The 25376-nt window shown below is 46.5% G+C and overlaps 1 protein-coding gene across 1 annotated transcript; it reads right to left on the minus strand.

Moving 5' to 3' along the window:
* Positions 1–1884: 1884 nt before the first annotated feature.
* On the minus strand, positions 1885–23943 carry SAMD1 (sterile alpha motif domain containing 1). The gene is made up of 5 exons (XM_060764896.2): positions 22643–23943; positions 19753–20140; positions 16699–16789; positions 14479–14587; positions 1885–12739 (listed from the first exon to the last, which is right to left on the minus strand). Exons 1-5 carry the CDS (start codon positions 23480–23482, stop codon positions 12581–12583), a joined length of 1587 nt encoding a protein of 528 aa, XP_060620879.2. The 5' UTR covers positions 23483–23943; the 3' UTR covers positions 1885–12580.
* Between the last annotated feature and the right edge of the window lie 1433 nt (positions 23944–25376).

Here is a 25376-nt window from a genome sequence, read left to right on the forward strand (position 1 = left end):
TGTACATTTTAAAATTGTGAACACACTAGCCTATTGTTCTGGATTCCTTAAATTGGTTTTAAATTTGCAGCGTGACTTGAAGCATAGAGAACTTAAATTAGCCCACCAACTATGCACTTGCAGTCCTTGTTTTCTGCAGCACAGAAGATGGATGTGCCTCGTCCTTTTGGCCTGTCCTCTGCCAACTACAAGCCAATGACCATCAGGATTATTTGCTCAAAAGAGCAAATCAGGGCTTGCTGACATAGTTCTCATTATTCTGTTAGGCTGGTATGCAATCAAGTTAGGGCAGCATTTCAAAGATGTGACCTCTGCATGCTACATAGAACAGTAGGTCATGCAGCCCTCCAGACATTGGACTCCAGATCCCAGCATTCCACGCCATTTTCCATATTGGTTAGAAGTTGCAGCCCAAGAACATCAGGAGCATTGCAAGATCCCCAAGAGTTCTCTCCCAACCACCCCCTGCCTTGCCCTAGTAGATGTAAGCACAGCTGCAGTCCAGAGAGAGGTGGGGGAGATGGGTGCTGAAGGATTTTGGAGACTAGATCTTCCTGGTTGCTCACCAGTGCTCCTACTCTGAAGCTAACCTGGAGCCAGGAGGTGGAATGACAGTAGCTTGAAGTCCTCCATGCCTCAATCATGCTTATCTCTTCAAGCTATCTCTTCTGTTTTATACTGCAAGGCATTAACTTTATTTTGTGCAACACTTGGGCGGGGGGGGGGGGGGGGAGATTATGAACATCTACTTTACAGGATCTTGCACATTTGGCAAACTTTACATAAGATCTAGTGACCTGCAAACATGGAGTCTATCAAAACCTTCAGATGGGATCGTTGTTGTGGCAGGAAGTAACTTTTGAGTTCTCACTATTCTCACTACCACTACTATTTTCTAGATCCTGGGAAGCATACAGGATATTTCCATCCTCAGGGGTTTTTCTTTTGTACCCCAACATACCTAAGATTTAATATTTTACCAACTTGTGGCAAGAGTCATGCGTCCCTGCAGTGCTTGAAATCTAAGATTCCAGCAAGAGCAACTGGTCCTACACTTTAGCAGATGAATCATCTTAGAAGAGCCAGAAGTTACCAGTGATCGTGTAACCCAAATTTTCCTCCCGACTCACCCTGTGTATGGTGTTGTGTTGCCAAAAGCAAACACTCTGGCACAATGAGCAGTTGACAATTTGTCAAGTATAGGGGAAAAATAATTGCAAAGCTCAAAGTTGACCTCATCTGCAAGCTCCATAGCTTAAAAACTCAAAAAGACCAGCATGATGGAGGATTTAAAATGCTCTCCCAGTCTTCTCTTTGAAGCTTCAGGCACACAAACATAACCATTCTCTTCTAACACCCTGAAAAGTCATGATGCTGTTTGATTTTATTATGAACCTCCATCTAAGAGTGGAATCACTTCTATTTAGAATTTTCCAGCCAGGCAGTCTGGGCATTTCAGTTTTCCAGGGCCATGTTACAGAACAGACCTAGGAGGCAGGCAACTCAGAACATTGTTACTTGGGAGAGGTGAACAGGATTCCTAGTTTTCAGCCACCTACCATGCACAGTTGTTTCGTAAGTGCTCTTATATTGATAAAAACTATCCCAATCTACTGCTTTTATTTGCTCTACACACAAGGAAGGCTGCTAGCTACTCAAAGCTAATGTCCTTTCCCCATATTTTCGGATTCTGAATTTTGGTACCCAGAAAGATTCCTATGAACATGCAGTTTTCCCAGTTGGTAGCCATCCTACCATGTCAGGACTATAAATCTCATTTTCAACAGCTAGCGTGCCAGGTGGCAACATTGGTTGAGGATGATTCAGGAGAGATAATCTTATCGTATGAATGTGTGTGGTACCCAAAATAGTAAACACAGATACTTCATTGGACAGTCTTTCCGTGTTTTTGTCTTGAATCGACAATAGCGCCACAATACAGAGAATTCTTACATCTCCATCATTTCCCCAAACATTTGTTTTTACTTACTATTTGAAAAGCTGCAAATCCTTGTTTTCTCCTAGATGACAAATTTGGCAACCCCTTTGTCACAAGGCACACATTAAAGGGCAGCATGGTTGTTTCAGCCATAAGCAATGGATATATGTGTGTCTTCTAAAACAAATACTACAGAGAAATATCCTGGATTTTGGAGGCAAGTTGTGGCTGCAGGCAGTACTGTTTTCCCTTGTGACCACCTGTGATTTGCACCTATGGTAATTCCTGCGCGCGCGCAGGCAGCATCGGACATTCTCGAGACTCTCATAAACCGTTAGCTAAGCCACGCCCACCTCCGAGTACATAAATAGCCCCAAGTGGAGCTAACGGTCAGTTCTCTTTAACCGCCGCATTCAGGCAGTCAGAGATTGAGACTCTTAGTTTCAATTAATAGAGAAGTGTTTGTGGGACTGAAGATGTCTCATACAACGGGTTTTAAACGTTGTACGGCTTGTCAATCTAACTTCCCAGATAATGACGCGCACTCTCTGTGCATTGTTTGCCTTGGCGAAGAGCATATGCATCAACAATGTAACATTTGCCAACTCTTCACGCCTCAAACGAGGAAGAAGAGGGAGATTCGTCTTAAAGCAGCTCTTTATGAGCAGGCACTTCTTCCACCATTGCCTACGAAGCGGCAAAATGGCGATGAGGGCGTAGCGAACGAAAAGAACTTACCTGAGTCATCGTCTTCCGCTGTAAAGGCGCGGCCGAAGAAAGCTAAAAAAAACCAAGGAAAAGGCCCCAAGCTTAATGCTTATTCCAGCCAAAAAGATAATCGCTCATGCTGAGCCGAAACAGCCAGCGAGCGCTAAGGAGACGTCCATGGGAGAGGGTTCCACTCCTTCGCATACGTCCCTGAGGGACACGGAGCCGGGATCGGCAAAGCAACGAATGGCGCATGCGCAAGAGGCGAGGGAGAGCCAAACCACTCCCCCGATGCCGACGCTATCGGCGCCGGCTGCTCCCATGGTCTTCGCCGCGGCCTCAAGGGAGGAGCCGGGCCAAGCTCCTCCCACTGACCCCTCCCATGCACCCGGCCCCTCCTCGGCTAAGGAGGACGATCGCATTGTGTGGAGCCGGGCGAAAGCCCCCTCGCGCCGTGCGGCTGACGCTGGGGGAGAGAAGTTAGGAGGGCATCGGCGCCGGGAACGCTCGGCGTCGAAGAGCACCTCCGGCCCCTCTTCAGGCTCCTCCTCAGATTCCTCCCCTCCCAGAGCAAAGAAGAGATGCCAAAGGGGAAGGAGTAGACGAAACAGGACGCACACTGACAAGGAAGTAAGAGGCTGCTCCCATTCACCTTCCTGCTCACGAGGAGAGATGAGAGAAGGGCTCCCTCAAGGGGGTTTCTGGCAAATGACACCACAAGGCCCTATCTTTTATGGAGGTTTCCCACCTGGAGGGTTCCCACCTCCTTATCACTGGCAAAATGCCAACATTCCAAATGGCGTGGATATGAGACCTCATGAGCCCAGGGTTGCAAGGGCACGCGGGCATTTACCTTCAGTTTCAGGTGATGTGGCATTGATAGATGAACCACTGTCAGAGCAAGATGATGACAATGAAGCCCCTTTATCGGAGCAGATGGACATGACAGATACATCACATGATGAATTAACAACACATGATGATGCAAGACGGAAAGGTCCTGCGTCTAATGTTAATGATGATATTGTTAAATTTACAGCGATGTTAACTAGATTGATTAAAGCGCTAGATCTTCCTAACCCAAAACCACCGGAACCAGTAGAAGATCCTATGTTCCCGGCAGATCAGCAAGAGGCAACAAATAATACCACACTACCAGTATTGCCATATCTTCTAAAGCTTACAAAGGTACCAGAAGGGTCTCCTGTGTCGGCACCAGCTATACCTAGGAGAGTGGATAACCTTTACAGACTGGATCTATCTACTGCTGATTGGGTCTATAAACCATTTATACCCAACACAGTTGTAGCAGAGGTTGGCCAAGGAAAAAAATCTAAAAAAACTGCACCTTCTGACAAAGAAGGTAGGAAGATAGATACATTGGGAAAGAAGGCTCATATAGCCGCAGGACTAATTACAAGGATGGCACATTATGCCACTTATATGTCTGCTTATCAAACATTTTTATGGAACAAGATGTGTCCCTATATAGACTTGCTACCTCAGAATGAACGACGCCTGCCGAAGGCCTACCAAACGGAGTCTTTGCTGTTAGCGAAATTTCAGAAGGATTTCGCTAAACATTTGGCAGACACATCTGGAAAAATATTTGCGACCGCGACGGCGATCAGACGTCATGCCTGGTTAAGAGCGTCATCTTTGTCGGAGGATGGGCGCACTCTTGCCGAGGATCTCCCAATGAATGAGAGTGACCTGTTTAATCCATTAACAGATGAGAGATGCAGATCTATGGTTTTCCACGTCATTCAAATTACCAACAAAAACCAAGATGGCAACAACCTTATTACAGGAGATACCCTGGTAACTACTATAATGGGCAACAACGTCAACGAAACTTCCAAAATAACAAACCCTTTACACAGGGAAGACAAGTCTATGGAACGAAGAATCGTTTCCAGCCTTACCAGAACAAGCCTAACCGTTCAGGGGGCAACAAGCAGCGTTTTTGACATTCGCTCACATGATATTTCAGAAACAGTATTGCCAGAGGGATCTATTTCTTTGGTTGATGTTTGTTCGCCACTTGGTGTATTAATAAATGTTGCATGTTCTCCTAACCGGACCTATGACCTAGGTCAACAGGGTTCACCATGTTTTGGGTCACGTTTGACCCCTTTTTATGATGTTTGGGGTAATATTACTTCAGATGCCTGGGTTTTAGAGATAATTAGAAACGGTTACAGTATTGAATTCGGAAAACTGCCTCCTGTTGGCCATGTGAGGTCGACTTCGTCCTCTGGCCCATTGTTAGATGAAATTAATAAGTTGTTGGAGAAAGGGGCGATTTCCCATGTACATCCATTTGAATATAATAGATGCTTTTTTTCAAAATATTTCTTGGTATCTAAGAAAGGTGGTGGTCAACGCCCCATTCTCGATTTACGTAACATTAACAAGTATATCGTCCCTAAGAAGTTCAGAATGGTTTCATTGAAAGTACTCTTACCTTTACTGAATAAAAATGTATGGTTTGCAACAACAGACTTAAAAGACGCTTATTTCCATATTTCAATTAAGACCATCATAGATATCTGGCTTTTATGGTTGACAACCAGGCATACCAGTTTAAAGTGCTTCCCTTCGGGCTAGCAACAGCACCACGGGTTTTCACAAAGTGTATGGCTGTAATAGCGGCATATCTCCGCACAGCTGGGATAACGATATACCCGTACATTGATGATTGGTTATTGGTGGCTAGGTCTAGGTGTAGATTGGAAAACGACATTAGAAAAACATTGTATTTTCTCCAGTCCCTAGGTCTAATAGTGAATTGGGAAAAATCCCACCTCGACCCGGCGAGGAGAATACAATTCATTGGAGCCATGCTGGATTCAGAAGTGCAGAAGGCGTTTCTTCCCGAAGACCGGTTCAAGAACCTACAAACTCTAATTCTACAAACAGTAAAACAAGACAGAATAAAAGTAAAACATATCCAAAAAATACTAGGTCACATGGCTTCAACCACGGGAGTAACACCACATGCGAGGTTGCATATCAGGCCCCTGCAGTCATGGTTCCTGTCGGTTTTCAAACTCTTACATCACAACCCCAATGCCCGTTTTTCCCTTCCTGGGGATATCCGCCGATCCCTGCTGTGGTGGACGGACCAACACAACGTTTGTGCTGGCCTATCTTTTCGACAACCAGAACCGACGGCAGTCTTAACAACAGATTCCTCACTCAAAGGTTGGGGTGCCCATGTGGAGGGCCTTACCGCCCAGGGCAGGTGGACAGAGCAAGAGTCAAAGTCACACATAAATCTGTTGGAGTTACTTGCTGTGGAGAAGGCATTAAAAGCATTCCAGCTGCTTCTCGTAAATCAAAATGTCCAACTAGTAACAGACAATACCACAGTAATGTTTTATATAAACAAGCAGGGAGGGACTCATTCCACAACATTACTAGCATTAACGTTGAAGATATGGCACTGGTGCATAGACAGAGGCATACATTTAATGGCCATTCATCTGCCGGGGGTACAAAATGTACTGGCAGACGACCTAAGCAGGTCACCTTTGCAACACCACGAATGGATGTTGAACAGAGAAGTGACATCGATTCTGTTTCGAGCATGGGGCTGGCCGAAATTAGACCTATTTGCATCGCCAGAGAACGCACAATGCGAGATGTTCTGTGCACGGCTGAGCCGGACTGCACTGTGCAATTGTCTGGGAGATGCGTTTCTGCAGGACTGGGGGAGCACAACGGTCTACGCCCTCCCCCCAATTCCCCTGCTGCTCCGTGTGGTGTCGAAAATGTTCCAAGACAGAGCTCAAGGAATCTTAGTAGCCCCATGGTGGCCTCGGCAGCCTTGGTTTTCCCTGCTACTGCAAATGTCACGAAGAGTATTCATGCGTCTTCCGGACAGGAAGGACCTGCTGTCAACGCAGAACAATTTGGTCCTTTATCCAGATGTTCAGACCCTGAAACTGATGGCTTGGAGAATATTTCCGAGTCAATGACTGCTAATATTACTCTATCTCAACCAGTACAAGCAGTTTTAGAAGCTGCTCATAGACGGTCAACAAAGAGATCGTACACTTATAAATGGTCACGGTTCACAAAATTTGTCCAGGAGAGGGGTGTAGAACCAATTAAAGCATCCACTTCATTCATTTTGGATTTTTTGATGTCCTTAATGGACTCGGGCCTTTCAATTTCGTCATTAAAATGTTATCTTGCAGCTTTATCCTGGTATAGAAGAAAGGCTGGTTTACCATCTTGTTTCAAAGACCCTTTAATTTCTTGGTTTTTGAAAGGAGCAAAGAATATAAGGCCTGCAGTTGCCCCAGTGGCCCCGCCGTGGAGCTTAGAGTTAGTGCTCACGGTTTTAACCAAACATCCCTTTGAACCATTGTCAACAGCAGATATCTCCTTTGTGTCGTGGAAAACGGCCTTTTTGGTAGCAATAACATCTGCTAGGAGAGTAGGTGAATTATGGGCACTACGGTGCGATGATCCTTATATGCGGATGCATAAGGATAAAGTGGTCCTTAGGACAGATGTGGCCTTTTTGCCCAAGGTAGCTAGTACTTTTCATATGTCCCAAGAGATCGTGTTGCCGGCTTTTTTCCAAAATCCTACGACGCCTTTAGAAAAGGCGTTGCATTTATTGGATGTTCGTAGAGCATTAGCTTACTATGTAGATAGGACAGCAAAAACACGGAAGTCACCAAGATTATTTGTTACTTACCGGAAAGATACTGTAGGTTTACCAGTATCATCACAACGACTTTCAAAATGGGTTGTATTGGCTATCCATATGGCTTACCGTAATTCTGGAAAAGTTTTACCATTACAGGTCAAAGCACATTCAACAAGAGCAGTTGCTACGACAACAGCCTTCATGAAAGGGGTTCCAATCGACGCAGTGTGTAGAGCGGCGACCTGGTCTACACCTCTGACTTTCGTGAAGCACTACAAGCTTGATATATTGTCTAAGAAGGATGCTGCCTTCGGGAGAGCAGTTCTGTTTTCAGCTGTGGCATGACGCCCACCATCCAAGGTTAGCAGCTCGCTAGTCTATTACCATAGGTGCAAATCACAGGTGGTCACGAGGGGAAAGTGAAGGTTGCTTACCTGTAAACATGTTTTCCCGAGTGACCACCTGTGGATTTGCACAGCCCGCCCGACCTCCCCGCTACGTCATGCTCAGGATTTCTGTCTGCTTAATGCGGCGGAAGAACTGACCGTTAGCTCCACTTGGGGCTATTTATGTACTCGGAGGTGGGCGTGGCTTAGCTAACGGTTTATGAGAGTCTCGAGAATGTCTGATGCTGCCTGCGCGCGCGCAGGAATTACCATAGGTGCAAATCCACAGGTGGTCACTCGGGAAAACATGTTTACAGGTAAGCAACCTTCACTTTCTATACCTCTTGAGTGCCAGAAGCTAAATCAATGCCTCTTGTTCTGAAAGGATCCCTTTTTAAAATCCCACCTCAATACTCATGTCTTCTTAAATACTATACAATGGGCCCTTGATTCCACTAGGGTTTAGTTTCAGGACCTGCAGCAGATACAAAAATCCGTGGATGCTCAATCCCATTATATACAGTGAAATAATAAAATGGAACCCCTAATATAAAATGGCAAAATCAAGGCTTGCCTTTCAGATTTGTGAGGGAGAATGTTTTCAAGCTGTTTCAATTATAACAATGGTTCAAAATTGGGTAAAAATAATAAAAATGGAAGTAAGCTTAATCAATTTGAACAAATATAATACAAAATGGAGGAGATATAGAGTAACATAAAAATCTGAAAAGAAAAGCTGTGGATAGGCGAGTTCATGGGTGAAGAATTCATGGATATGGAGGACAGACTACTTTAAAAAAAAGTAGCCACATTAATTTCTTGCTGCATAAAAAGAAGAAAATAAAGAAAAGGAACATAACAGTATTAAAAATAACTAGGGTTTTGTTTTTTGATTTGTTTTTTTGTATTAGCTTTTGTGGGCATAAACCACTTTGGATGCAGTCTTATTCCACTCCAACAACTATGTAAACATGCTTTTTATCTGAACATTTATTATTATTCAGTACTTCATCTGAAGAAATGGGTTTATATCCACAAAAGCACAAACAAAATTAAAACCAAATAGCCATAAAGGTGCTGTTGTTTCTTCTTTTCACTCTCCTTCCTTTTATTTAATTCTTAAATACTAATGGCACTGAAAATAGCAAAGGTAGATAGAGGCACAAAAATTCAGACAAGCCACTTATAGGTAGAAGTCCTACATGGGAGAAAACATTGTTGAAACTTAACACGAACTCTAGCTGAGGAAGCAAGTGTGGGACAGCTATCATCACCAAAAACAAGAGGGTCCAAGCCCCGAGTTATTTTTATTCTATGTAATTTCTAATAGGGGCAGTTACTGATGGCTTCCAGGAATGAAGACTGCATCTTCTCTCCTACTGTGGACACCAGTGGCTAAGGAACAGGTGGATGAGGGTGCAAATATGCCCTTGTCCTGCTCGAGGTTTCCTATGGTTACCTTGCTCAACAATCTGGAAACTGGACCAGACAGGCCTTTAGCAAAAGGGCAACCTGAAGCATAGATGGGAATTTACATGCAGTCTATTTGAAAGATGTATATTTCTTTTTAAAATCACCGCCACCTATGTTTTCTTCAGATGGGAATATAGGCCCTCTTTGTTTCATGAAATGTTTTTCTTACTATGTATAAGCACACTGAGTTTCATATTTCACCACGTGCCCTGCTGGCTTCATCATTCACTCCCTTCCTCTACAGCAGCCCACTTCTGCAACTTCTTATATGAAACATGGCTTCAAGAGGCCTTTGTGATTTTGCTCGCCAATTGAAACCCAAGTTTAAAACTGTTTGGGGGAATTTCTTCTAACTCAGTCAATCAACAACTGTACAGGAGAGGTAGTGCGTGATCCTAGGAGCCCCAGCACCTAGCTTTCACCACTCCATCAGAGTAAAGGCAGATTTTTTTGTAGCAAATCCGTGTTGGACGGCAAATCACCCAAAGTGATGCAGCAGTTTCTGATCAGGCACTGAATTTAAAATGTTGCCATTTCTTCCTCCTCACATATTGATTCCTAAGCATTTGGTGTTTATCTACCTTTACTTAGAGGTCTACACACCAAAAATTTACATATTGCCCACTGTAAGATGCAATTTTCTGAATATTTAAAGCATGCTGTATTAAGCAATGTGAACTATTTGCTACATGCCCAAGTGACAATGTAGCATGTTCTTTGTTGGGGCTATCTCTCCTTCCACATTTCCAAGAGCTGTTATGATCTAAAGACATGATATAAGCCTGTTAAAGTTCAACACGCAGAGAACTTACTTTACTAAGAGTTTTGAAACCAGCATAGGTTAGGCTACCCCACAGAACATCTGTGAAAAATTGGTGCCTAATCCTAGAAGCTGTATTGGCTCTTTCACGAGTTCTGTCAATCCTGTTTGTGTTGCAAAGCTTCATCTTGCGTTTTCCCTACACTAAAATCTTCAGGATAAGAAACACAATGTACTTCTATCTGGGGCTTACAAAGGAACTTAGCACTGTCTGAATTCACCCATTTAATTGAAATCTGGATGAGAGAACCAGATTAAGGCGGGCAGAGGACTGAATCCAGGAAGGCCAAAGTGCAGCTCTTTAGATGCTGATTGAATTGCAATTCCCTGCACTTCTCACCAATGGGAAATGCAGTTTGGCAACATTTGGAGAGCCATACTTTGCTTTCTCCTGCCCTAACACAGGTCCAGGTTAACTGGCCATACATGACAACCAGAATTAGAAAATAAAATTATTTTCAAAACCCCTTTATAATCTGTGGTTAAATTTTGGCACAAACAAACCATTAATGCACCCATTGCTTCTTCTTCCTTTTCTCATCCTGTCTAGTCAACAATAGTGTACTGAAAGAGATGTTCAGTTCAACAGTCCCACCACTGACAAAATGAAAGCAAAGATCCACCTGCACTAGCCACCCACTCTGGTGCATACAGTGTATCTCACCCCCTACCATTGTCCTTGGACAACTGAGTGCTAATGCAAAGAATAAATACATGGGGTAAGACATGTTAGAACCCAAAAATCTTGTTTTTTTATTCCCAGCTCTGGACAAAATAATAGGGTCTAGTGCAATAGGGGGCAACATGCAGACAGTATGTAAGCCCCTGAGGCACTTTTGTGCTACAACATTGAGAACCTCTGATTTCAAATTTAAAACAGCAGGTTTCTAGCCCTCCTGGTTCCAAAGAAAAAAAATGAAAACATAAATTTAGTGTGTGTCCTATTTACCTCTGCACTCTTCTAGGAATGCATAGGGAAGAGGTATCTTAGATACATAAAATTCTGGGTGTTCTGTGAACAATAGAGCAGGGCAGGTGAACTGCCCACTCCATAAATTATCACATTATAGTAAAGGCCTGTCTACATCTCATATTTAAACCAGTTTCAGATTTCATCTGTCACAGCTCCCAAACAAGAAACCCTTGGGAAATGAAGGTCTTTATATGGCTCCAATATCTGATAAACAAGAGTTGTCAGCACCCTCAGCGAAGTTTTGATTCTTAGCATTCTTTATGCAAAGCTATTGCAGTTATATTAGCTTCACATTAATTTGATTACCAGGTATTTCCTCAGCAAACAGAACAGTTTTATTACAAGCTGTTTGCCAAGGAACACATTTTACTATGGATGCTGCACCAGCACCTCATATTCCTATGACCTACCTTCATGACTCTGACTAGAGTGAAAAAAGGAGGCTCATTCCTAGGTAACAAAACCTACCACCTATTTGTTTCCTTCACAGAGAATAAGGTTCCTGACCAGTTGTCCTTCCCACTCATTAAAAAAACAAAGCATTTATAATGATGATGATGTGGACTGCTATAGCTGCTATGTAAGAGTACTACCTGAGCTGTGTATTTGTGTATGTGACAATTATAATTCCTTCTGTCATCATTCTGGTTAATTGACTTTAACTCTCCAGTCAATTGCAAAACTGGAAGCTGTCAGAATTCCTCAGGATTTCTCAGAATTCCTTCAAGAGTAGGCAGAATGGGCTTTATACCCCTCTTTCTAGCCCTTTCCCTTGAAAAAAATCAAACATTTGATTACCAACACCACCAGATGACACTCCTTCCTCACAAGCAGAATGCAGAACTTCCACCTTCCTTACATGCACACATCTATCCCTTAAATGCATATCCTGTTAACCTTTTCAACAAAACTGACAGTTCTGGGATTATTAAACCAATCAGGTATTTTTTCCAGTTTAAATATTTATATTTTTTTCAAATGGGAAGGAAGAAATAATAATAAAAAGCAGTTGACTTTGGGTAATGACCATGGAAACTGGAAGAAAAGCCTACCCAAACAGAAAAGAGAATAAAGTATTTGATTAAAACCTTTTGACACCTCCAACAGGCTCTATTTTTGTCTTGTCAATCACAGCAAAAGGAAGGGGGAAGCTATGGCCAGCCATCAAGTGCTACTGTGATGGGAGCAGGGAAAGCAGAGAGGGAAGCTGAAGCACATACTATCTCAATTAAATTGAGGCTGGGAAGAGGAGAACAAAACCATACTTCTCTCCTACCTTTCCCAATACAGACAATGCACTATGGTAAGTGAAAACAGCTTGGAATAGATAATACAGGGCAGGAGAAGAAAATGATTTTGCAGGCCTCCCAACCTTGCCTTTCTGCCCCTTCTGGTCAATCAAGGTTCAAAAGGCCTAAGGCCAGTGTGTTCATCATTTCTGCTTCCCTACTCTCACATCTGGTTAAAGTTTTTGTTCTTCCTACATTGACATTGTCTTGCTCTCAAGAAGTCAGAGGGAGGTTGAAATGACTAAGAGAGTAGCAGCTGGAGGAGTCCACGTTACATTTCAGTATGTCCCCCTTTCCCACCCCATCACAAAATGCGCCCATTTTCCTCAGCCCATGAAGGAATCACCCTCATCTTCTTCAAAGTGGCACTGCTGCAGCACTTTGATGTGATATTCATAGATCTTGAGAGCAGGACCCAGACGGATGGACAGGCCTGTCAACACATCAGTGCGTTGCATCAGCAACAGAGACTTCCCATCAATCTCCTGCAGGGAAAGCAATAGGGGCAAAACATGTCAGAGGAGTAAGGTCCAAGGACTCGCCGCTATAATTCAACACCCTGCTCTACCCAACAGCCTTTCTAGCAAACAGTGATGAATGTCCATATCTGGTTGAATAAAGTAGCATTAAGATGCTGCCAGCTTCCCCCACCTTTGGATGCCTCACTTGCTCTTTTGATTTGCTCTTTAAACGTTTGCAAATCACATACATGGTCCATTGCTTTGATGGGGGGTCCACTCATTTGTCCCTTCTTGTCTATGAAGCTTGCTAGGGAATCACACATACACACTACGATATATTGTAGTGAGTTATTTACGTTTTTCGGCAGACAAAATGCATTTGCAAGCTACAACAATCCAGATGCCACTTTCCAACCAATCCACTTTGTAACAGTACTGCGGTCACTAATCTGTCAAATAAGTTAGGGTTTGCTGCACTTTGAGAATTTGGCAAGGGAGAAAGGTGCTCTAGTATCTAAATGACTGCAATTACTTTTTTCCACTTAGGCATTTTAACCTATCTTAAGGCCCATATCACCATTCTTAAAATGTGTATGAAAGGGGTCAAAACCAGACAAAACTGACAGCTCCAATGGTTGTTGCCAGCAGCTAACATACAGAAATAAGCTCAGTGCCCTATCAGTGTTTAGAAAATGCTCAGATCTTTGAACATCCTAAAGACTATGACAGAATAGGAACAATTCTGAAGCAGAGCCTCAAAGATGTTTTTGATTCCCACCCCAAAGAAAGTCAGATTGCCCTTTACAACTGTGTTTCTCAAACTCTGCTCCTCCAGATGTTTTGGACTTCAGCTCCCAGAAATCCCAGCCAGCTACAAATTGTGGGAGCTGAATTCCAAAACATCTGGAGGAGCACAGTTCGAGAAACTCTGTTTTAGATAATACAGATCACAACAGGACATATGGATTGGTGTGGAGTGCTATGGCTTAGGTAACTGCCTGCAGAAAATATCCTGCTTTCAAGAGAAAAGAGCTGTGGGACAGTGGACAGGGACCCAATGAGCTTCCTCAGTGAAGGAATGTGCAGGAGGAAGTAGAAGAATACAAATTCTGATGTGAACATACATCAAACTGGATGTGGATGTGCCATGTTTGAACTATCAGAAATTTCTTGGGGCCTGAACCCAAGGCAACTAGGTTTAGCTATTAACTAGGCCTTACATGGCCAATCTATCATCTCTCAAGACCTCAGTTTTCAAAATGAATGATGCTTTTTAAAGTGTTGAAGATTATCAATACAGTAATCCATCATCAACCACTTACTTCCGCTGTTTTCCAGAAGTGTAACCCACTTTTTAAAGGGCTTAAAACTGAGATCATAAGGGAGATTTGACTGCTTGCAGGTTGTTACTATCACAATTGGGCTTGATACATGAACAAAACTGTATATGATATGTTGGTGCTATTTTGTGAGGTGGCATATCAATATGATACAAGCCCTTCCATTGTTTAAAAAAGAAACGCTTCAAGAAGACGAGTTCTCTACATGTAAGAAGGTAATGTAACTGCTCTTTTGAGGCACCCTGGTTTGAGTTTTACATATGAACAGTCTACAAGGAAAGTAAGGCACACATGTATTATCAGTTGTTGCTTCACAAAACACTGAAATCCTTCCCCCCAAGATTCAAAGTTGTGCATCTCACTGAATGTTTAGTATGAGCATAAATCCCCAAATTTTCCCCTCCATACCCCAGAGTTCCTCACCTGCTCTTGAAAGGCAGATGCCTGTTCAGCAAATCCAGCTTCTGTGAAATAATCCACAACATCGCTCACAGTCCATTCCACTGGATCAGAAGGCTTCTCCTTCACTGAGCTACAAGGAGATAGAGAAGAAAGATGAAAGTGAATCAGATTCAATGCTTTCCACACTCCAGATGTTGAAGGTACAAAACGCACTTCAGTCAATCAGATTTTTTTTCTATAAAAGGCTATGACCACCTTGAAATAACATTTATTTATGTTATGTATCAATCTTCCACTACATTCCCAGGAACATTTTTAAAGAATAAAACAATGGAAGTGTAATTGAAGTGCAAAACAATTGAAATGTAAATGTCACAAAACTGTAACAGCAGCATAGAAACAAAGGTTCTAATGAGAAATGGCACAACAGTGGAAGTCCTTCTGAGGAGAATGTTCAAAAACTTGGATATCACTTTCCATCATGTCCTATTTGTGGAGGCTGACCAACTCAACTGAAAACTGCTATAATGGCCACAAGAAGTCTTCTACTGAAGATTGCAATACATCATTAGAGTCTAGAAAAGTTACTTTTTTAGGACTATAACTTTCCAAAGAGAGCCAGAGTGGTGTATCATTTAAAGCGTTGGAATACAATTCTGCAGAGTTTGAATCCTCGCTTGGCAACTTTTTCAGCCTCAGAGGAAGACAAAGATAGCCCCACCCTGGAGAAATCTTACCAGGAAAACCCTGCTGTAAGGTTGTCATAAGTCAGAACATAAGCCAGTAATTAATTGAAGATACACAACAATAACACTCCTCCAACCCTCTAACTAATATGACTAATAGCCAAAGCAATTTTTCCAAGCTTTGTATATGGGTACAAACAAAGTGATATGGTCCTTCAAGTATCCCAATCTGAAGATGTGAAGGACTTCACAAGAATTTGAATACAGCACTCTCAGCTGAAATGGCCTGAGAATAGTGTAGTTAATAAATCATGTAATATGACAATATCACCCAATGGTAACAATCTCACAGCCATATTTTATGCTAGCTGCAGTTGTTGAAGGGTTTTCAAAAGCAATCAGACATAAAGTATATTACAGTTCTAGGTACTAAGATTCAAGAAAAATATTGGAAAGCTGGACCATGTCTAGAGAAGGGTGACCAAAATGATCAAAGGTCTAGAAGCCAAGCTCTGAGGAACAGCTGAGAGAGCTGGATATGTTTAGCTTGGAAAAGTTGACAGGGGACCCGAAAAGTCATGTTTAAATATGTGAAAAGATGTCATATTGAGGATGGGGCAAGAGACTAGGATGTGGAGCAATGGATTCAAATGGGAGGAAAAGAGCTTCCACCCAAACATTAGGAAGAACTTCTTGGTAGTAAGAGCTGCTCAGCAGTGGAATATGCTGCTGCCTCAGAGAGTGGTGAAGTGTCCTTCTCTGGAGGTTTGTAATCAGAGGTTGGTTGGGACTGCTTTGACTGGGTGTTCCTGCATGGCAGGAGGTTAGACTGGGTGACCTGTCTGGTTTCTTTCAGTTCTACGATTTCTATGACAATACACTGACCTGAAGGTTATTTAAGCCAGCGCTTCTTAAACACTTTCCACCTGTGACTCCTTTCTGTTCAAGATTTTGTATGTGACCCGAAGTAAAAGGAATTATAAAATATGTATAAAATCAAATATTTACAGAAAAGATATCAGCATTTGCAAGGCTTGCTAAACAGGCTGACTTTCCTTTTTGTGGAGTACAGCTGAAACGTCTTCTGCAGACTCCACTGTAAACAATGCACACTGTTGCTAACAGATTTGTGTAAGTGGGTGGCATTCATAAACCTTTAATTTTTGCTACATTTTTGTGACCTAAACATTTAGCGAAGGGGACCTTATTTGGAGTCAGGACCCACAGTTTAAGCAGGAATTTGGAGCACGGTGAACTGAGGTTAGCAGTAATCCAACAGACTGTAGGGAATGCTCACATTGGGAAACACTGAAATATCATCACATAAAGATAGGCCATCATGAAGACGTTCAAGTTAAGAGAGGAGCTAATTCTATAAGCTCCTCTAGATGTCACTATCTTGTACTCACTGCTGAAAACAGTCTGTGCTCTTTTCTATATTTCAAAATCAAGGGGTGGTCATGGTCATGGTGTGTCTGTTTCAAATGCATGGACTTCCAGACTGCAGATATGTTGCATATATCAATCAGCAATCATTAATCCATTCAAAACTTACGTGCAGCTGAATGGTCTTCCATCTGCCTGGATGCCTGGTCTCCCAGGAGAAGAGGGCACAGAGGGATCAGTACCTGCAACAGCTGGTGACACTGACAAAAGAAAAGATTATTATTATTATTACTATTAACTTTATTTATATCCCACCTTTCTCCCTGTGGGAACTCAAGGAAGCGAACAATCCCACACTTTAATCATAGTTGAAAAAACGCAATACAAATATTTAAAAAAACAATTAAATAGTACAGTGAGAATTAAGGCAAAAAAACCAGACTAAAATATAATATATACACTTAAATTTGCCTTTAAAACTCGCAACCCTCCCCCACCTCCCAGGATCCTATCAACAGTTTCCCACCAGCATGCCCTTATTCTTCTCGAAGTGCCTGCTGGCAGAAGGCCAGCAGGGATGGGGCCATCTTGGTCTCTCTTGGGAGGGAGTTCCACAGTCTGGGAGTAGCCACCGAAAAGGCCATCTCCTGTGGTCCCAGCAAACACGTTTGAGCAGGTGGTGGGAGAGAGAGAATGTATTCCCCAGCTGATTGTATGTCTCTCAGGTTCATAGAAAATGATATGGATAACTGGAACTGTAAGGGCTTTGCAGGTCAAAACCAGCACTTTGAATTGTGCCTGGAAATGTGTTAACAGCCACTAGAGCTGTTGCAACAGATGAGTTGTCTGCTCCTTGTAACCAGCCACAGTGAGCAATTTGGTTACTGCTATTTGGACTAACTGAAGTTTCGGAGCACTTTTCAAATGCAGCCCTACGTAGAGCGCATTACAATAGTCCAACCAGGTTGCAACCAAGGCATGTACCACCATGGCCAAGTCCGACTTCTCCAGAAACTGAAGCAGTTGGCACACTAGCTTTCACTATGCAAAAGAACTCCTGGTCACTGCTGATACCTGGGCCTCCAGGTTCAGAGCCGAATCCAGGAGTACTCTCAAACTGTGAACCTGCGTTTTCAGGAGGAGTGTGACCCCCATCTAAAACAGGCTGAATCTCTATTCCCAGGTTTGTCTTATGACTGACCAGGAGTACCTCTGTCTTGTGTGAATTAAGCTTCAATTTGTTTGCCCCCATCCAGTCCATTACAGATGCTAGGCACTTCCATGGGATTCCACCTAATTCCTTGGAAATTAGTGAAAAGGAGTGATGTTTAGGTGTCATCTGCGTATAGATGGCAATGCACTCCAAAACTCCGGATGACCTCTCCCAGTGGTTTCATGTATATGTTGAACAACACAGATCCCTGAGCAACCCCACAGAAGTCGAACAGGAGTCCCCAGCATCACCTTCTGAGAGGGAGCCACTGAAAAACAGTACCTCCAAGCCTCATCCCAGAAAAGTGACTCAGAAGGGTATCATTGTCAATGATATCAAAAACCACTGAAAGGTCCAGGAAAACCAACAGGGACACAGTCTCCCTGTCCAGTTCTCTGTGTATGTCATCCATGGAGATGACCAATGCTGTCTCTGTCCCACTACCAGGCATGAAACCAGACTGAAATGGATCTAGGTAATCCGCTTCATCAAGTAACCCTTGGAGTTGTGAAGAAGGAATATGAGTACTTTAAATTTTAGTTCACTGCAACTCATTGATGAAACTACTGTATTTCACCGAATCTAGGGTGCCATAGAATGTAAGACACACATCCCACCCCACCCCTCTGCACTGCCTTTAAACTTCCATTGTGGAAAAATACGAATTTCTTATATAATATGTTAGAATTGCCTCTGCACACACAATAACTTGTTTTGGTTTCAAGTTGACTTAGTAGTATGATCTTTTCTGTTGAGTGAGGAGGGGGTGTGAAGAAACTCGGAAGTCATGTTGTCAGCATCACTCTATTTTCCTAGCTCTATGGACATGTTGGAGAAGCAAGGGAAACAAGAAGCGATTCTTTGCTTGACCAGACTGGTAAAAAGCAAACTGGTTGAGGACAAATGATGAGTTCTGGGAGAGTTGCTGTGGCTGGGGACCCTCCTCCTCCTCTCTTCCCTTGGAGATAAGCCAATAAAACAAAGCCCAAACTCTGGGAATCCGAAATGCCACTGATTGCAATGTGAACCCTGTTTTTGGAGCCTCTAAAACAGTGTTTTTCAACCTGGGGGTCAGGACCCCTGTGGGGGTCACGAAGAGGTGTCAGAAGGGTTGCCAAAGACCATCAGAAAACAAGTATTTTCTGATGGTCATGGGGATTCCATGTGGGAAGTTTGAGCCAATTCTATCGTTGGTGGAGTTCAGAATGCTCTTTGATTGTAGTGAACTATAAACCCCAGCAACTACAATTGCCAAAAGTCAATGTCTATTTTCCCCAGACTCCACCAGTGTTCACATTTGCACATATTGAGTATTTGTGCCAAGTTTGGTCCAGATCCACCATTGCGTGAGTCCACAGTGCTCGCTGAATATAGGTGAACTACAACTCCCAAACTCAAGGTCAATGCCCACCAAACCCTTCCAGTGTTTTCTGTTGGCCATGGCAGTTCTGTGCGGCAAATTAGGTTCAAAATCATCGCTGGTGGAGTTCAGAATGCTCTTTGATTATAGGTGAACTATAAATCCCAGCAACTACAACTCCCAAATTACAAAATCAATCCTCCCCCAACCCCACTAGCATTTACAAGTGGGTGCATTGGGTATTTGTGCCCAATTTGGTCCAGTGAATGAAAATACATCTTGTATATCTGATATTTATATTATGATTTATAACAGTAGGAAAATGACTGTTCTGAAGTAGCAACAAAAACAATGTTATGGTTGGGGGTCACCACTATGCCAGCCCCGCCAATTTCAGTTCACCCCTATTCATCTGCAAAGGGATGTGGACTCCCCCCACCCTATTCAATTCTCAAGACTCTATTCCACAGTCTACTGAACAAGAAAAAAATATTCCATAACAAGGATCCTTACCACCCCAATGGGTCTCTCCGCAAGCACCCTCTGCTTACTCCTTCCTGCTCCTCCTGCAGGTTTTCCAGGAGAGCCCAGATTGACCAGTATCCTCCTCCCAGGCCCCTTCCACCCACAATTCTCTGTCCACCCCATACCTGCTCTGTCTGGCTGCTGGTAGGCAGCACTGCTCTCTTTCTTGCCACTTCCCAGATGACGACAGGCACTTTCTCCCAGCCAAGAGGCCTTTGTTGTGTGGCATGGCCCGCTTCCTTCATGGTAGGACCGCTCCAATCCTTTGCTCAAGGGCAGCTCCTCAAGGGAGCGCAGGTCTCTGTTGAGGCCACTGCTGGGCAGAATCTCTTTCCCGCCATGTCTGCTGTCCTTACAGTCCCCGTTCAGCTGGCCAATCCCAGGTCGGGTGTAGTTGTTGGCCTCATACTCTTGTGCCACCTCTGAGCCTTCTGACATCGTGGAGACTTCATCCTCTTCTTCTTCCTCTTCGTCCTCCTCTTCCTCTTCACCTTTGACCTCCTCACCAACCTTCTACAAATGTTAACAAGAGGAAATGGGAAGAACAAGGAAAATAACCCACCTCTTGCTTCCACAGGCCCCAATTTAGGAACGAACCCTTCCTCTTCACATTTTAGCTTTCAAGCTTTTTTCTGTGCTCGTCTTATGTTGACACTTTCATCTAGGGGAGCTGCAGACAGGTGGGTAAAGGGCAGCCCCTTAGATGTTACTTGACTGCAATCCCTACCTAGCACTCCTCACCACAGGCTATGCTGGATAGGACTGCTAGGAATTGCAGTCAAATGATTTCTGGAGAACCCCATGATTCCCACTTTGGTCTTTGGTTGCTTTAAATTGTAGTCATATATATATGAACACAATGGGGCTAACCCAGGCATGGGCAATCTTGGGCCCTCCAGATGTTTTGGACTACAACTTCCACAACTCCTAACAGCCTACTGGCTATTAGGAATTGTGGGAGCCAGGCCTGTAGCGAGGGGGTGGTTTTAGGGGTTCAAACCCCTCCCGAAATGTTTCAGATTTTTTTTTAAAAAAACCTGGTTTACTCATGAATTTTAACTGGTTAACCAAATCCCCATGCTAAGTCTATGAGATGCAAAAAATTAAGAGTCCCTCCAGAACTGCAAGCACTATTTCAAGCAAATAGTGACAATTTATTCACACTGTCATTACTTGCAGCAATAGGCGATGTAGTGAAGCAACCAAGTTGGGTGTGTGTGTGTTGAATGCTCTCATTAAGGAGGCCAGACTTGGTGGAGGTGGTTGACAGGGTCAGAGCTACAGGCTATGGAAGGCTGCATTGCCCCCTGCTGTGCTCTTTGCTTCAGCATGAGCTAGGAGGCAGGTTTCACCCCTCCCCCCCCCCCCCCCCCCGAAATTGTCAACCCTCCCCGAAATTTTTTTCTGGCTACGGCCCTGGTGGGACCTGTAGTTCAAAACACCTGGCGGGCCCAAGTTTGCCCATGCCTGAGCTAACGTTGTAATGAACATATACAATGTAACATTAGTACTGATGACAAATCTCATTTTCCAAGCCCACTTTGCTTCCACCTGCACTATATAATCTGAGACATAGCTTGTCCTTATCATCATCATAATTGGCAATCATTCGTGTCCAAGTATTATTGTCTTCAATCAGTCTCACTTCAGCTTCTTTTCTCTGATTAAACTAATTTGTTTGGGGGCAGGTCATGTTTGAATCAGCAATTCTGGATTGGAAGCTTTTTGAGCCTCTGCAAGGGCCTCCCTGCGATACCGTCCTGTGCTCTGATGCTCCCCTCAACGGGGTAGGAGCCCCCAAATCAGGCATGGCCAAACTTAGGCACTCCCTCCAGCTGTTTTGGGCTTCAACTCCCACAATCCCTGTCTCAGGTCCCTTCCTTTCCCCCCTCAGCTTAAGTGGCTGAGGGGGGAAAGGAAGGGGCCTGAGGCTGTTAGGAATTGTGGCAGTTGAAGTCCAAAATACTTGGGGAGGGGGGGCAAGTTTGCCCAGGCCTCTTCCAAAGCCAGGGAGATTTAAGGAGACATCGAACTTTCCTGGACACCATCTCTCTGCCCAGCTTTGTCAAAGCAAACTTGCTTGGAAATTCTGGAAAGAACGAAAAGGAGGCTTCCTTTTTTTTTTTTCTTATTGACTAGACCTCACTAGCCACCCCTTGATCACAGCTGTGCTCCTTATTAGATTGGGTTGCAGGTCACCATCCTGACCAGCAGCAAGCACATGATTTTTGTTTCTTCGCCCTTTTGTGTTCCTCCTTTCCCCACCCCCTTCCCCTCACTAACAACCCCCTCCCCCCGCACAGAACCCTTTAGGTCGAAGACAGACTGACTCTTTGTTCTGTCTGTGTTTATATACGGAGCCTGGCACGGTGGCGGGGAGGAAGGGGCGCTGTTCTGGGCCCAACGGCAAAAAAAAGCTGGAGGGCCACGCGCGAGACTGAGGAAAGGGGGGGGGGGGAGGCGAGAGAGAGGGCGCGCGCGCGCGCGCGAGAAGACCTCTGGAAGGACCGCGCGCTCGCTCCCGCCCCCTCCAAGCTTCCTCCCGCCCCCTTTCCCTCTTGGGAATCCTCCAGGCGCGCGCGCACGCACAACAGACACACACACACACACAGACACGAGTTCTTTTTCCCAGAATACTTCTGGGAAGCATGTTGCCCCGTTTTAAACGCAGTCACCAATCCCGGCGCCCCCTCCAGTTGGCCAAAGGATGTGATTGGGCGCTGCCCATAACTCTTCCCTCTCTCTCTCTCTCTCTCTCCCCGGCGAACAGGGAGGCAGACACGCGCACACCTGCGCTCGCGCCGGCGGCGCTCGAGGGAGGAGGAGGAAGGGGAGGGGGCGGCGGCGGTCGCCGGCACTCCCCCTTCCCTTACAGGAGAGAGAGGGAGGGAGGGAGGGAGGGAGAGCGAAAGAAAGCGGCTCTTCCCAGCGGCCGGTGACTCCCCCCCCGCTGCTCCTGGGCTGCGCGCGCACTCCCTCCCTCCCTCCCTCTCCCTCCCCTGGGGTCCCCCTCACCTTGTTCCTGGGCGCCCTGGAGGAGGAGGAGGAGGCGGGGGCGGCCGCCCGGGCCTGCGCGCCCCTGGAGTCCGCCCTGGGCAAGGCGAGGGCGCTGTTCCCGCCGCCGCTACTCCCTCCGCCCAGCCGGCTCTTGTCGAGGCGCTCCTCTTGGAGCAGGAGCAGCCCCTGCGCGCGGCCCCTCGTCACCCGGCCGGGCCCCGGGGAGGGCGAGGCGGAGGCGGCGGCGCCGCCCTCGCCGCCCAAGTAGCGCGCGATCTCCCGCAGGCTGACCGGGGCGGGCTCCTCCTGCGCCGGGGAGGGAGACGACGACGACGAGGAGGAGGAGGCGGGGGCAGGCGGCGGGGGGCGCTCCCGTCCGGTCCGACGAGGCGGAGGAGGCGGCGGCGGCGGCGGAGGGGGCGGCGGGTGTGGCTGTGTGGCGGGGGCTGCGCGCTGGGAAGACCGGGGCGCCGCGGCGGCGGCGGCAGCATTGGGCGGGGAGGCGCGGGCCGGGCGCTGTTGCTGCTGCTGCGGGGCAGCGGCGTTGGCGTTGGCGGTGTTGGGCGGCGCTGCCGTGGCCGCCGTGCCCCCGCGGCGGGGCGGCTGGACGCGGGCGGCGTTGCGGTAGGAGATGCTGCCCTTGTAGCTGACGCGGAGCACGGCGCGCTGCTGGATGAGCTTCTCCAGCTCGGCGCGGGTGCGCTCGGGCTCCGGGCCGTGGCGGCGGCGCACCATGCGGCAGATGCGCTCCAGGTCCGGGCGCGCCTTCCGAGAGCGCAAAGAATCGATGGTGTCCAGGATCCACTCCTGGTAGCGGGGCGCCTCCTGGCCCGGCGGAGGGGGAGCGGGGCCCGCCATGGCCGAGGAAGAGGAGGCGGAGGAGAAGCAGGAGGAGGGGGAAGGGCCGCCGACGCCGCCTCCTCCCTCCCTTTGGGGGCTCCGCGGGCCCCGCGCGCCGCTCCGCCTCGGCCTTAGCCTCAGCGCGCGCCGCCAAGTAGAGGCGCTCCTCTGCCGCTGCTGCCGCTGCTGCTGCCGCGAGGAAAAGGAGCGGCGGCGGCGGCAGTGGCAGTGGCGCGCGGGCTGGTCCGGGCAGCGCGAGCTCCTCCCTCTTCGCTCCCTCCTCTCCTCGCTCCCCCTCCCTTCAGCCGCACGCGCCGCCGCCTCCTCCTCCTCCTCTTTTTCTACCAGCAGCAGCAGCAGCAGCAGCACCGCCCGAGCGGGACCCGCGAGCCGCTTAAGGAGGCGCTGTTGCCTCCGCCTCTTCCTTCTCCTCCCGGAGCCTCCCTGCTCTGCGCCGCTTAAGGTGGAGCCGCGCCATTCGCCCCCTCCCTCCCTCCTTTTCAGAAGGCCCACCCTCCTCCTCCTCCTCCTCCTCCTCCCTTTGGGACAGCGGGACTTCGCAGAAGAAGGCGGCCAAGGGAAGTTTCCCGCTCCGGCTCCCTCTGTGGCGGGGCCAGGAGAGCCAACTCCCCCCAAAGCGCTGGAAAGAAAGCCTTGGCAGGCGCCTCAGTGCGCACCCTCGGGGCCTCCCAACTGGTTCCGGGGTTGAGCCGGGTGTCCGTCCGCGCAGCCAAGCCGCGGAGTTCCTCCGCACCGCTTTGGAACTGCATTCGGTGGCCAGTTGTGGGTGGGTTCCACAGGGAATCCTGGGCTCGGTTCGGGGCCCCGAGGGGAGGGGCTGCGCAAACCACGGAGCGCCGACGAGCCGCGGAAAGGGCTGGCTTTCACGCGCTCTCGGGGGGGGGGGGGGAGTTTGTCGCCTGGAAGCCGGCTTCGAAGCGCATTCCATGGCCGGTGTAGGCGGGACCCCTCTTCCAGAAGGATGCTCTTCCCCCTCAATGCCCAGCCCCGTCAATCAGGCCCGGGTCCTCTCGAAATACGGAGAAGAAAGCCTCTCTTCCTGTATCTGTTGCATTTTATTTCTTGTCTGCCCATGACTCTTAAGGGCAGGACCAAACAAAAGGTGACTACAACTCCCATGAGCCCTTGCCAACATAGTCTACGAGGAGTTGCAGCCCAAAGCAGCTTGGACTCTGAGATCATCTGGGGAGGCCCTGCTCTCGACCCCACCACTCTCACAAGTGAGGCTGGTGGGGACGAGGAGCAGGGCTTTCTCAGTGGTGGCTCCTCACCTGTGGAACTCACTCCCGGGGGGAAATCAGGGCAGCACCATCCCTCCTCACCTTCAGGAGGAGGGTGAAGACGTGGTTGTGGGACCAGGCCTTTGGGCACCTTGGCAATTAAATCAGACAATCAGGCGAGTAAGACCAGCAGGATTGATGAAATGGAATGTAAAACTAGATCTATGAGTTAGCAAAACGCTGACCATGTAAAAGGAGAAATTGGGTTTGTATTGGTTTTTATTGATTTTGTTGATTTTATGGTAATTAATGCATGCACTTTTGTGAATTATGATATGATGTAAGTTTATGTATGATTGTTTATGATGCAGGCATCGAATGCTGCCTTTGCTTTTGTACGGCCGCTCTGAGTCCCCTTCGGGGTGAGAAGGGCGGGGTAAAAGAACCCCAAATAAATAAATAAATAAATAAATAAATAAAGTTGGGGAAAAAAACCCTGTTCTTCATGGAGGGAAGCTGATGCCTATGGATAAGGGATGTATGCACATGCTTCTCAAAGTCTTGACGCATCACCTGGTAGTCAACCCTCTTGCTGGATTTCTTGGCAACCCTGACTTCAGAGGTTTTGCCATTGCTTTCCTCTGAGGCTGAGAGTGTGTGACTGGCAGGCA

The sequence above is a fragment of the Anolis sagrei genome, chromosome 2 (assembly GCF_037176765.1).
Source record: "Anolis sagrei isolate rAnoSag1 chromosome 2, rAnoSag1.mat, whole genome shotgun sequence".
In the NCBI taxonomy this organism is placed as follows: domain Eukaryota; kingdom Metazoa; phylum Chordata; class Lepidosauria; order Squamata; family Dactyloidae; genus Anolis; species Anolis sagrei.

Excerpts from the sequence above, each read along its gene's own strand:
- SAMD1 (XM_060764896.2), bottom strand. The coding sequence starts at position 23,482 with ATGGCGGGCCCCGCTCCCCCTCCGCCGGGCCAGGAGGCGCCCCGCTAC. Across the intron at positions 20,141-22,642 it reads CCAGGGCGCCCAGGAACAAG|AAGGTTGGTGAGGAGGTCAA; the intron begins GTGAGGGGGACC and ends TAACATTTGTAG. Across the intron at positions 14,588-16,698 it reads GGAAGACCATTCAGCTGCAC|CTCAGTGAAGGAGAAGCCTT; the intron begins GTAAGTTTTGAA and ends ATCTCCTTGTAG.